This window comes from Berghia stephanieae, chromosome 3 (genome assembly GCF_034508935.2).
Source record: "Berghia stephanieae isolate SIO BIC M18660-M18661 chromosome 3, UCSD_Bste_1.3, whole genome shotgun sequence".
NCBI lineage: Eukaryota > Metazoa > Mollusca > Gastropoda > Nudibranchia > Aeolidiidae > Berghia > Berghia stephanieae.
The window spans coordinates 9,120,599-9,133,077 of NC_088362.1; the positions used below are offsets into that span (position 1 = coordinate 9,120,599).

Below are 12,479 nucleotides of genomic sequence, written 5' to 3' on the forward strand. Positions count from 1 at the left end.
TGAAGCCGGAGTTTATCTCAGTTCTATAGCATTAAAATGACAATAAGAATTATTAGCTACTTCTTGGACAAAACGGTTGTTAATGGCAAAGTACTTTCTTCAGATCTAAGAGTCATTCAAATCAATGCTGGGTCAGAATGTAATCTTGACTTTACCACTGGGATCGATCCCATCCCCTCATGTCTAAAGCGGATCCAATGACTTTTACACTTTTGTCTTAGTACGACAAATTTTTAAAAGGGAGGCCAAAAATCTCTTAGATAACGATACCCACATGCAGTTTGTGTTGGTACTGTGTGATGTTAGGAAAGAATTGTAATTAAGACATCTCTTCATATTTATAATTTGTCAACCCAATGGAACAGCTACATCTGTCATTACTTCTACCTCAGAGTTATCTTGCTTAAGTTGAAGAATATTGAAGAGAATTTTGAGGTTACAAATACAGGTTAAAGATTGATTTTTTAAAGTTGAGAGACCAAAGACTCATTAATCATTAATTAGGTCTACTTAGTGGAATTCCATTATTAAAAAAATTATTATCATCATACAATCTGAAGTAAATAATTATATTTCATATACAGTTCCTCAATGTAATAATGTCAAGTTCCATGTGAAAAGGTATAGGCATGGAGCGGGATATGTTGAACCTGTGCTGAAACACATTGGTAAGTATCTGTGTATGTGTATCGATCAATGCAAATCAAAGGGCTCAGTACATCTTGCTTTGTTTTTAAAATGGAAAAAAGATTCAAAAACATTTATAACAAATGGAACAGTTCAACCTTGGTATAAACATGGAGCCACCCGGAGAGAGAGAGAGAGAGAGAGAGAGAGAGAGAGAGAGAGAGAGAGAGAGAGAGAGAGAGAGAGAGAGAGAGAGAGAAGAGAGAAAGAGCGGGAGAGGATGGCCCAGGAGAGAATTAAATTGTGAAAGGTTGATGATTGATGGTTTGTGTTGAGCCCAAAGACTTAAAGTAAGTCGAGACGGTTTGTCGAAGAAATTATCTTATCTAGACTAAGTTATAACTGAAACTCACCGCAATGACAATAAGAAAGAAGCTTGAGCCTTGCTCTCAGGAACAGCAACTCTTGAATCTTGCTTCTTACAATCCTGTTCAGCCTTTTCATAAATTAATTTCCTATCTATGTATCTATAACAATTTCCTTGGAAGTATATATAATCAATGGGACAGGCTGTGGATAGAATTGTAAGAAGGAAGATAATAATGATAAAATTACTTCTACTACGACTACTACTACTACTACTACTACTACTACTACTACTACTACTACTACTACTACTACCACTACTACTGCTACTACTACTACTACTACTACTACTACTACTACTACTACTACTACTACTAATAATAATAATAATAATAATAATAATAATAATAATAATAATAATAATAATAACAACAATAATAATAATAATAATAATAATAATAATAATAATAATAATAATAATAATGGTGATGATGATGATGATGATTATGATGATGATGATGATGATGAAGATGATGATGGCAATGGTGACGATAATAATAATAATAATAATAACAACAACAACAACAACAACAACAACAACAACAACAATAATAATAATAATAATAATAATAATAATAATAATAATAATAATAATAATAATAATAATAATAATAACAAGCATAGCTGCCCGTTGAATGAACGTGATGATAAGTCGATTAACTCAAAATTTATGATTTAAAAGAATAAATTTTGAACCCAATTTCTATTGTATTAATAAACAATCCATTTTTCGATTTCGTAAAAAAAAACTACACTGAGATTTTTATTTGGGCATATAGATATTTTCTGTATTTAACAGCTTATATATTTCGTTCCGTATCATATAATTCTTTCCCAATGATATGAATGGAAAATGGTTAATACAAATTTTTAAAAATTGATTATTTTCAAAAGAATGAGAGGAACCACCAACTGGCATCGATTCGATGCATGTAAATAACATGTCAATGTCATGCTCACTAACCAGAAGGGTGACTGACACAAAACCCACATGCTAAAAATGACTTGTTTTTTATTAGATTTGATAAAAGAAATTTGAAATAATAATAATAATAATAGTAATAATAATAATAAAAATAATAATAATAATAATAATAATAATAATAATAATAATAATGATAATAATAATAATAATAATAATAATAATAATAATAATAATAATAATAATAATAATAATAATAATAATGATGATGACGATGATGAACATGATGAGAATGATGATGAGGAGGTCATGAGGTCAATACACACACACCGGGAAAGTTTGATAGAGAGTTAGCAGTAAGCATATTCTCAACACAAACATCTAGGCCAGAAATGGTTGAGACATTGAGTAATCTCTAATACTGGGGGAATATAATATACCTTAAGAAGTTGCAAGAGGGACTCAAGCTAGTTACTAGGTTTGAAATCAATTTTAGGAGTGGTCAAAGGCGTCGATTGTAGATAGTCCCTCTTGTCCCCCGTCATTTCCTGATATAATTAACATAAGTGTCCTATCTACTCACTTTTCTGAATTAATATCCATCCACTATCGGAACTCACTCAATGCCTCAATGGGCTCTATGTCAAATGTTTGTTTTGAGAATAAACTTATTATTAGTTTAACTGCTAGGTCGCCAAAAAACTTTTGTGCTGTTCGTGTGTTGACCTTGTGACCTCAAGAAGCTGTGGAAGACACTAAAGATGCGAGAGTTACTAAAGATAGTTATTAAGTTCAAAACCACATTCTGAGGAGTGGTGAGTGGCGTCGATTGTAGAGTGGCAAGGCGGAGTTGCCGTAACAGGCGGACTGTGGGTTCAATTCCTTATCACCGCAAAGGGTATATTCTTTGTCTTCTGGCACTATTCTACTCACTTCATTTCCTGTTATTATAACATAACTGCTCCACACACTTTTCTGAATCAATAAAACAGAAATTTAGACCTAGCCTCATATATTCTATCAATATTCAGCACACGGAAAGAGTGGAGTCAATGTCATGCATTACTATATTAGGTTTTTTTAGACCGTCAGTTAGGTGATTCGTTCTTTAAATACATCAGACTATAAACATTTATGGTTTCAAAGTTTTGCGCGGCTATAGGGAATAAGATTAGCGGGAGAGTAGCGATCTTGATTGGACGTCATCCATAGTCTTTGACGTCATCGGCGGAAAAAGTTATTAGAGAGAGAACGTCATGTTGGTTGTGCGCATGCGTCTCTCGTCCTCGCTTCCGCCCGCACAACCAACATGACGTTCTCTCTCTAATAACTGTTCCGCCGGTGACGTCACAGACTATGGGTGACGTCCAATCAAGGGACGCTACTCTTCCGCTAATCTTATTCCCTATATGGTCTTGTGGTATGAAATTGGCCTTTGCGCTGATAAGTCCTGGGTTCGAATCCCTCTCTGAGAAGTGCATAGTTGGAATAGGCTCTTTACTCACATTCTCTCACTGAGCTCCGGTGTAAAATGAGTACCTGGCTGTAAACAGCGTTTTGTTTGCCGGAAAAATTGTAATATCGCCCTACAGGTGTCGTGTCTTGTTTATGTTGAGTGTTGCTGTTGGCTAGGGATCCCTTGTAAAACACTTTGAGCACGTTATGTGGAAATTGAAATCTATAAATGATCAATTTTGTTTGTTTAGTATGTTGGTACTTTTCATATGGTGGCAGATGTTAAGAGTACTTTACTGAAATGTATAGCATCAATAAATCACTGTAAAATAAAACAGTTTTCAGGTAGTGGGTCACAAATAGTTGCTATTGAAAGCATAATATAATGACTATATCATAAATATTGGCATGAACGCTAACCACAGACACTTACCCAAACATGCAGTGTTAGCCACAGACCATTCACCACTGGAAAGACAGGTTCTTTTAACATCAAAGGAATTTTTGTTACACTTATAGATGATACTGTTACTAGCTGAGTAGAATCTCTGTTTTTCACCTTGAACTATGCCATTGGGAACATCGGGTCGGTCTTTGCAATTGTGAGCTGTGAAAAAAAAAGTGGTTAAATATCGCAGTTAGTAAGTTAATTTGCTTTTAGTTATTTTGAATGCCCAAAAATGCGTGTTGAGTCTGGCAAAACTGGTCGGATGTCACATGAGTTAGATTTGAGATAAGAGTGAATAAAAGTAAAAATGATTTTTTTGCATGATTTTCGTTTTTTCACTTGATCGTTTTTATTATTCACCCAACTGCATTTTCACAAAAGGATTTTACAATTTGAAGCTCATATATAATTTAATCATTTTTTCTGAGCTCTATTAATGATGCGAAATATGTATGTCATATCTTTTAAAGCGATTTTCTCAATTTATCTTAATTTTTTTTACCCCTGCCCTTCAAATGAAAATAACTACGACCCCAATTAAGATAATTACAAAATTCAAACTGCATTTTGTCCAGAAACGGTGCCTCAAAGGTTTTGCCAAATTGGCACATACATTATCATACATACGCATTTGAAGGCTGCGTGGGTTTTGTGCAGAATGAAAATCATTGAGCATGGCGATTATAGGGAATGAGATATCGTCCCTTGATTGGACGTCACCCATAGTCTGTGACATCACTGGAGGAAAAGTTATTAGAGAGAGAACGTCATGTTTGTTGTGCGCATGCGTCTCTCGTCCTCGCGCGAGGACAATGATAGCAAACAAACCTAGGCATCAGTGTCATGGGATAAGGCAACTCCAATTCATTCCCTGATTCAACTCACATACTATAGAAGAAGAAGAAGAAGAAGAAAGAAGAAGAAGAGAAGAAGAAGAAGAAGAAGAAGAAGAAGAAGAAGAAGAAGAAGAAGAAGAAGAAGAAGAAGAAGAAGAAGAAGAAGAAGATCATGATGATGATGATGATGATGATGATGATGATGATGATGATGATGATGATGATGATGATGATGATGATGATGATGAGAAGAAGGAGGCGGAAGAGGAGGAGAAAGAAAAGAAGAGGAGTATGAGGAGTATGCAAATGAGGAGAAAAAGGAGAAATGGAACTGGCATGGAAGAAGACGGAGAGGGGGAAAGAAGAGAAGAAGAAGAAGAAGAAGAAGAAGAAGAAGAAGAAGAAGAAGAAGAAGAAGAAGAAGAAGAAGAAGAAGAAGAAGAAGATTAGAAGACAAAAGAGAAAGAGGTGGGTAGAGGAGAGGGAGGAGGAGGAGGAGGAGGAGGAGGAGGAGGAGGAGGAGGAGGAGGAGGAGGAGGAGGAGGAAAAGAAAAGAAAAGAAGTAACAAAATATAAAAAGTTGGGAAGTAAAAGGCGGAGAGAAGGAGCGAGTACGAGAAGTGGAAAAGTAATTTTAAGAAAAAGAAATTGGACTACCCTTAATTACAACTCTCATACTGTCCAGTTGTGACATACAATTATGAATGTTACTAGTCCGTTTCTAGTCTTAAATACTGGTATAAACTCCGCAGTAATCAACCCTATGGCTCTTAGAACATGTTTCACGTATCGTAACTCAATATATATTTGTCTATTAACTGGTGATAGTTGCACAAAAACTATCGTAATTCCTTTTTGTCCAAACGCTCCCTTTCACTTGCATCCGTTTAAAAAAAAAACTTTCTTCAAAATCATTCTCACTGGGTCTTACGTCTTCTACTTTGTTTCTCTCACTCGCTTAAAAATTGGTATTTCTTGCTGTATTTTGTTAATAGAGACATGAAAAATCTAGCATCTATACAGTTTAAGGAAAATATTGCGATAATGAGTTTCCAGAAGATTATTTTTAATCATTTCCTGAACGAAAACAATCAAAACCTCTCATAAATCTACTAACTAGTACTATGGGAACGATATGTGATACGGGCTAACTTCGTCCAGCCTACTGTCACTGTCAGCTGACGGACGTTTTATTTTCACACTTGGTTTAGCTAAGTGAGTCATCGAACCATCTCTGTGTATCTATCTACGACAAAACTGTTCACCTCTTTCTATATACTTGTCCAATTCACAGGTTTTCGCACAATCACTGGATTCCCTTGTGCACTCGCCCCTTTTCTTGCGCTCTTGACAGTCATCACTAACATCATGTTGATTTTCTGGATAAATCATTTAAAAGATGAAGAGATAATATTTTAGCCTAAAATCATTTGCTAAGCTACGCCACTGAATGCAACTTTGTTGTGAATATTGTCCCGAGGGGAAATAGAATGAACACACTATTACTGTAAACATTTTAAAGTTTGAGTCATATTTTATTTCAAACCATGAAAAGGAACTTGGCATTGTGAGAAAACTAGCGGTATTCAAAATTCGCAATGTCACTTAAAATATAAGCTGGCATACAAAAAATCATGGCATCACATTTTTTGTATTTTTGGAAGAATTTGCTAAAATTTTGCGTTAACGTTACTTCTGACTGTAATTCGGAATGAATTAAATAAAGAAAATAAAGAACGCCTACAGCAAAAAAAGGACAACAATTAGAAACTTTTTCGTTAAAGGAAGTAAAAACAATACTTCACTATCCTCAATGAAGGTATTTTTTAACCAGCAGATATTGCAAGTTAAACTCATTTATAAGCAATAGTTTTACCTCACACCACACCGATTTGAGACGACTGGTCATATTTATACTCTTGACAAAATCGCCATTTCACAAACGTTATCTTTTCTGTGACAACTGTTAGAAGGAAAGGGGAGCAATGCTCATTGTCAAGGAATAACCTTAAGTATTTCTCTATATGTGCAACATATAAAAACAATGTGCTTAAGGAATATAAAAGAGAATTCATAAGGTAAAGTGACAAATTAGGGAACAGGCACTGGTGTGAGATAAACATCTTATGGGGCCCTTAAGACAGAGCTTAACTCACACAACCCTAACAACGACTATATCCGTAATATACCTGGGGTTACTTTTACCCAAATACATTTTTCTGAGACAAATTATAGACGTAGTATCAAAGCTAATGTTCTTTATTTTACATGTTAATGATAGTTGAATAAAACTTTCTATGTACATGCTCATTTTTAATACATTTTTTCCAATGTTGAAAAGTATTAAAACTCTCTAGGATTGAGTGAGTTAAGGAATGAGGTTATTTTATCAATAAAATAATAAATAATAATAGCCATTTAGCAATAAAATTTATTTCACATTTGAATTGTCTACATGTAATCAGAAAAATATCCGAGAAAAATATAAACGTTTCATATTAAGGTCATACCTATAAGGCAGACATCACAAAGGGCTTTTTTACAATCTTGGGTGTAGCACCAGGGTTGCTTTTCACCGTCAGGATTTCGACAGTAGTTGCCGTCTAGATTGGCCATGAAGTCTCTGGGGTATCGTAGACATACATGTTTTCAATTACTACTTATTTACTTATTTACGTATTTACAGGTCTGATAACTTAAATTGTTATGGTCTCATTGTTGTAATAGAAATATTCTTAATCTCAAGCAAAATATTCCACTACAAGAATGTTAAATCAAGCCCATAGCTGCGTCCAGTTATCAGACCTCCTACTATTGCAATTTAGAATAACGTAGTTTTTTGCCTTTTTATTTTGTTTGAATTTTTTTCTTTTGGGATCTGGGGGAAGAGGCGGAGACGACAATTTGTAGAGACTAACAAAAAACAAAACAAAAAAAGGCTAAAACTTATCTTGATTTCATATATCAGAACTTTAAAATAAGAAGTCGCATTATGAGCCTAAAAATGGGGTATTACGTAACCTACTTATTGACAAGTAAACATTTTTGGAGTACATTTGACAACAAACACTTTACCCTCTTTTGTAATAACCCATTATAATATGTCAAAAAAATTATATTGTTTTTCATCGGCTGAAAATGAGGTCAAATTAGCAAACAAATAAGAATGAATCGTTTGTTGCATTTGTAGAGCTCACAAGCTATTCTGGTTTAAACCCGTATTCCATACGTGGTTGTATTGTGACCTATCGTTCCAAAACGGCATTCTATCTGCTAAACAAATGCACAAAAATGATTTAAATCTAAAATGACTAGAAATTTGAGAAGTTATATTTTGTGACATTAAAAAAATACTATATCTATTATCCCCAATAAGACATGTCAACTCAATGCAAGTATTTCATTTGTTTTTATCTTACATTCAATTTTCAACATTTAAATAAACCCAACTAAAATCTGTTATGAAGCAGTGAATTTAGTCTGAATTTTAGTAATTTTAATTCACAGTCATCTGAAGACCTCAATTAATTGTGTAGCTGTGGACCTTCTCCTTCAATTCATTTAAACACAACTTGATTTAATACAAAGTTTGGATTTAACTCCAGATTTATGGGCTTGATGACCCACTGAAGGACTACTTATGTTATTGGGCAAATAAATTGTGGAAAGGTGAAAGCAAATGAATTGTGGGAGCGAAAATTTGAAAAATAATGCCCAAATAGCTTCATGATTAAAACTTTTTTGGCCAATATTATGAAAGTACCGGTTTGGGAAAAACCAACATAGGCATACAGATGCTGTCAATAACGATAATAGTAACAAGAACAATGCATGACAAGATAATAATGAATCTTGGCGTGATTAAACAAGAGCAAGTCCGCAAGCTTCTAAGCTCCGCAAGGTGACAATTTTGAACCATACAATTCACAATTTTTATTCAACATTATAGTATTTTTTAAATTTTCTTTCTTGGTTTTAAATGTCAGTTGCAAGTTCTATAAATTTGAATTGCTTTCATATTTTCAGTCATCACATACAGACGTTGTTATTTGATTGTAAATTGAGCGCCCTAAATTTTTTGGGTCTTTATGATGACTAGACCAGATAATTGAACTGACCCAAACTACTCTCCCTTTGTTCGAAATTTTCACATTGCGAAATAGCCAGTCTTAAAATGACGTAGGCATATTGACTAGATAATCTGTTCTTAGATTTAAAAATTGTTGTCCATAAAAGGAGAGGAAAATGCTGGTAACTACAAAGTATATCAATATCTATTTTACATTTAAAAATGAAGAATTTACATAGAGACAAAACGTGCCTATCTTTTTACATTAACAAATTAGGGTGCAAGCAATGGTGTAAGATAAAGATCTATTTAATCAGGAGATTCCAACTTTAGTCGCGCCAACTTGATTTTTAGGATTAAAATGTTCATACATACTTGTTCAGATTTCTATCTTTTAAATAGTGCCTATCAAACGACAAATGTTACTTACCCAATTGCGATTGGATTGTGAGGACATTTAAGAGCTTCAGACCATGGCATGCATTTTTGGTACGACTGAGTAAAACTCACATTACCATTATAAGACGCACCCCTGTCGGTTCTTTTATAGCACATGCTGCTATCTGTTACGAAAAAAATATTAGATTATAAAAAAACTTATATAATTGTATGACCATAATTAAAGAGTACTTAGATATAAAAGGAAATTTGGTTGACGATTAGTGTGTACAAATGATAATAAAAAGTATTGTAAGGTGGAGCTAAAAATATAACGGCAAATGGAAAACAAAGAACAAGTTATATTAGTATTTTTAAGAAAAATTTTCCCAATACAGACAGGGATTTGAGAAGAATGACAATATCTTAATATTTTCAACAAGTAAGCAGATGCTCAATTTTACATAAATCTCAACGACTCTGGCTTTATTGTGGTTGACATCAAAATTACATTACTGTTACTGCTCTCTTGGTGAAAACAATTAGATATAATGTCAGAATAGATTGCATTTCTACTGTTGAGGGTTAATCAAGCAAATATGTGACCCAATGCTTAAAATGGTGTTTTTTGTCAGGGTAATTTACATGCTTTCATTTGGATGTGTGAGTCCAGGAGAAGGAAGAACCTTGTCCGGATGCCGTTTTGGTTCATTCCTGATCTGGCTACTCATCGTCGGCTTTTCCCCGCAGGATTGGATCTAAGCTGGCATCACCTTCAGGGCCGTGGCAGCTCCCGTATGACGGCAATGTAATGGTCCTTTGAAGGAGATGATCCTTCCACAATGCCAGGAAATACTGGGATTCTTCAAATCGCCTTTTAACAGGTTGCAGAACTGCATCAAATATGTGCAAATGGAAACTTGAGAACAGTGATGCCTGCCAGAAATGTCAGGCAGCTCCAGAGACCAGCGATCACATCGTCCTCCACAGTGCAGTAACGAGACTTGCAGGTGGTTATGAATTAGTTCTTATGGACGAGGATTTCCGAAGCTGAGTTGACGAAACGAATTTGAAGGTGTAGCCATACGCCACCACTACTACTATTCAGAAAATGTTTATCGAAATAAAATTTATAAATTCTAAAACACGAAACTTGAGTAAAGTTTATTAGGGAGAATGAATAAAGTTTCGAAAAGTGTGAAAAACCAAATTTCTTTTTCTTTATCTGTAATTTCAATTATAAATTCCATTTTTGTCGTTCGCTTCACTGGGACATATTATAGATTGAGAGAATGTCTCAAATATATATGGATAAAAATGACCCACAATTACCTGAAACCCACTTCACCGTAGCTTTCAAGGTGGGGTGAGAATTGGCACGCCCCGTAAATTCCAGTCTGATTTTCCTAAACTCAACGTGAGAAACCTTGTTGTACTTCTGGCCATAAAATCTGTGTGAGGAAAATAAAAGGATGCAAATTACTCTCTCTCTCTCTCTCTATCTCTCTCTCTCTCTCTCTCTCTCTCTCTCTCTCTCTCTCTCTCTCTCCATCCACTTTCTTTCTCTGTATTCCATTAATATGATTTCAAAAATAAGCTCTATTGATATTATGTAGGCCATATTTGGCTCCAAATGGTGGTCACATAATTTGGAAGTCCAATTTTCAACCATTAAACTGAGAGTAACTCTTCATTGAGATAAAATTTTTAAGTTTTTTACCAAAGTATCGTGAAAGGAAAAACTATTATGCATGCACATATACCCATACAAACATATACATATGTGCGAAAAAAATGGCTATGTGGTCTTGTGGTATGACACTCGCTATCGGATCGGAAGTTCCTGGGTTCGAGCCTCGCTCGACGCATAGTTGAGTCCTTGGAAAAGGCTCTTTACTCACATTCTTTCACCGTATTCAGGTGTAAAATGAGTACCTTGTCGTTAACAGCGTTGTCTCTGTCCGAAAAAAATTGTAATTTCGTCTAACAGGCGTCATGTCTCGTTCTACATGTTACGTGTTGCTGTTGGTCAGGGACGCCTTGTTAAGCGCTTTGAGCACGTTCAGTGGATATTGCGCCATATAAAAGCTCAGCTTTTTTTATATTTACACACATATACAAACACACAGACAAATGTGCATACACAAACATACACACAGACATATACATGCGCACATACATACATTCACACACACACACACACACACACACACACATATATATATATATATATATATATATATATATATATAAACAAATCATTTGTATACGTAGGTAATGAGTTCCACAAAGGTGGGGCAGAAAAGGCAAAAGATCGTTCAGAGAATTTAGTTTTAGGAGTATTTCTTTAAAATGATACGGAGTTAGAAGACCTGAGGTAGCGACCTGGAATATGGACAGTCAGTAGTGATTTTAAGTAATCTGGAGCAGTGTTGTGAAGACATTTAAAGGCAAGACATGCTAGTTTATAATCAACTCTTCTGTCCACGGGAAGCCAATGAAGCTATTCCGAAACGGGATTCTCTTTTGTCTTGGTGACAATTCGTGCTGCCCTGTTTTGTCACAACAGCAGTCTTGCGACCAAGCTCTTTGGAAGCCCGTAGAGAAGTGATTTGCAATAGTCTAGCCTGCTAGCAAAAAGTGAATTAATGAGCATCTTACAAATTTCTTCATCGAAAGGGTTGCGAATATGACTAGTAGACCTTAAAATAAAATGTAGATTTTGACAGATTTTGTTATATGATATTGCATATTCAGAATTTCATCAAAATAAAAACCAAGTTTATTTTTAAACATTTGAAGATCTGGAAATGATAGAGTCACAAATCAAAAATTCTTCAGTTGGAATGATCTTTCCTTATATCTAAAAACGATTTATTAAGTTTTATAACCATTGAATTTTAGCTTGTTTTGGGTCATCCAGAGCTTGATGTGGGAGACGCAGTTAAAGGTTTTTGTCTTGTTTGAAATAAAGTTGGAAGAAGAAATTGGGAAATATAGCTGTGTATCATCGGCGTAAAGTTGGTGACTGGTGCTGTAGGATTTAATGATGCTAGTAAGAGATGTGGTGTAGACAAAGAGCAGAAATGGACCCAAAACTGACCAATGCGGCACGCCAAAATTAAGTGTGATGGTTGTTGAAGATGTTCTATCTATGCACACTCGTTCCGTTCGATTCTTCAAGTTATTAGAAAACCACTTGAATGCTGTTCCGGTGACTCCAAAAGAATCCTCCATTCGGTCTAAGAGAATATTGTGGTCGACCGTATCGAATGCCCCATTTTAATTTAAGAGTCCCATGTCTGCCCAATACCCGCA

At 34.8% G+C, this 12,479-nt stretch overlaps 1 protein-coding gene across 1 annotated transcript in view; it reads right to left on the bottom strand.

The window, feature by feature from the left end:
• Positions 1-12,479, bottom strand: part of LOC144967119 (uncharacterized) — a 113,942-nt gene that overhangs the window by 10,197 nt on the left and 91,266 nt on the right. The window contains exons 37-42 of the mRNA XM_078903964.1: positions 10,494-10,612; positions 9,214-9,346; positions 7,225-7,337; positions 5,980-6,093; positions 3,864-4,037; positions 1,041-1,197 (exon numbers count right to left, since the gene is read on the bottom strand). Of these exons, the coding sequence (XP_078760090.1) occupies positions 1,041-1,197; positions 3,864-4,037; positions 5,980-6,093; positions 7,225-7,337; positions 9,214-9,346; positions 10,494-10,612 (810 nt within the window). The remainder of the gene's footprint in view (positions 1-1,040; positions 1,198-3,863; positions 4,038-5,979; positions 6,094-7,224; positions 7,338-9,213; positions 9,347-10,493; positions 10,613-12,479) is intronic.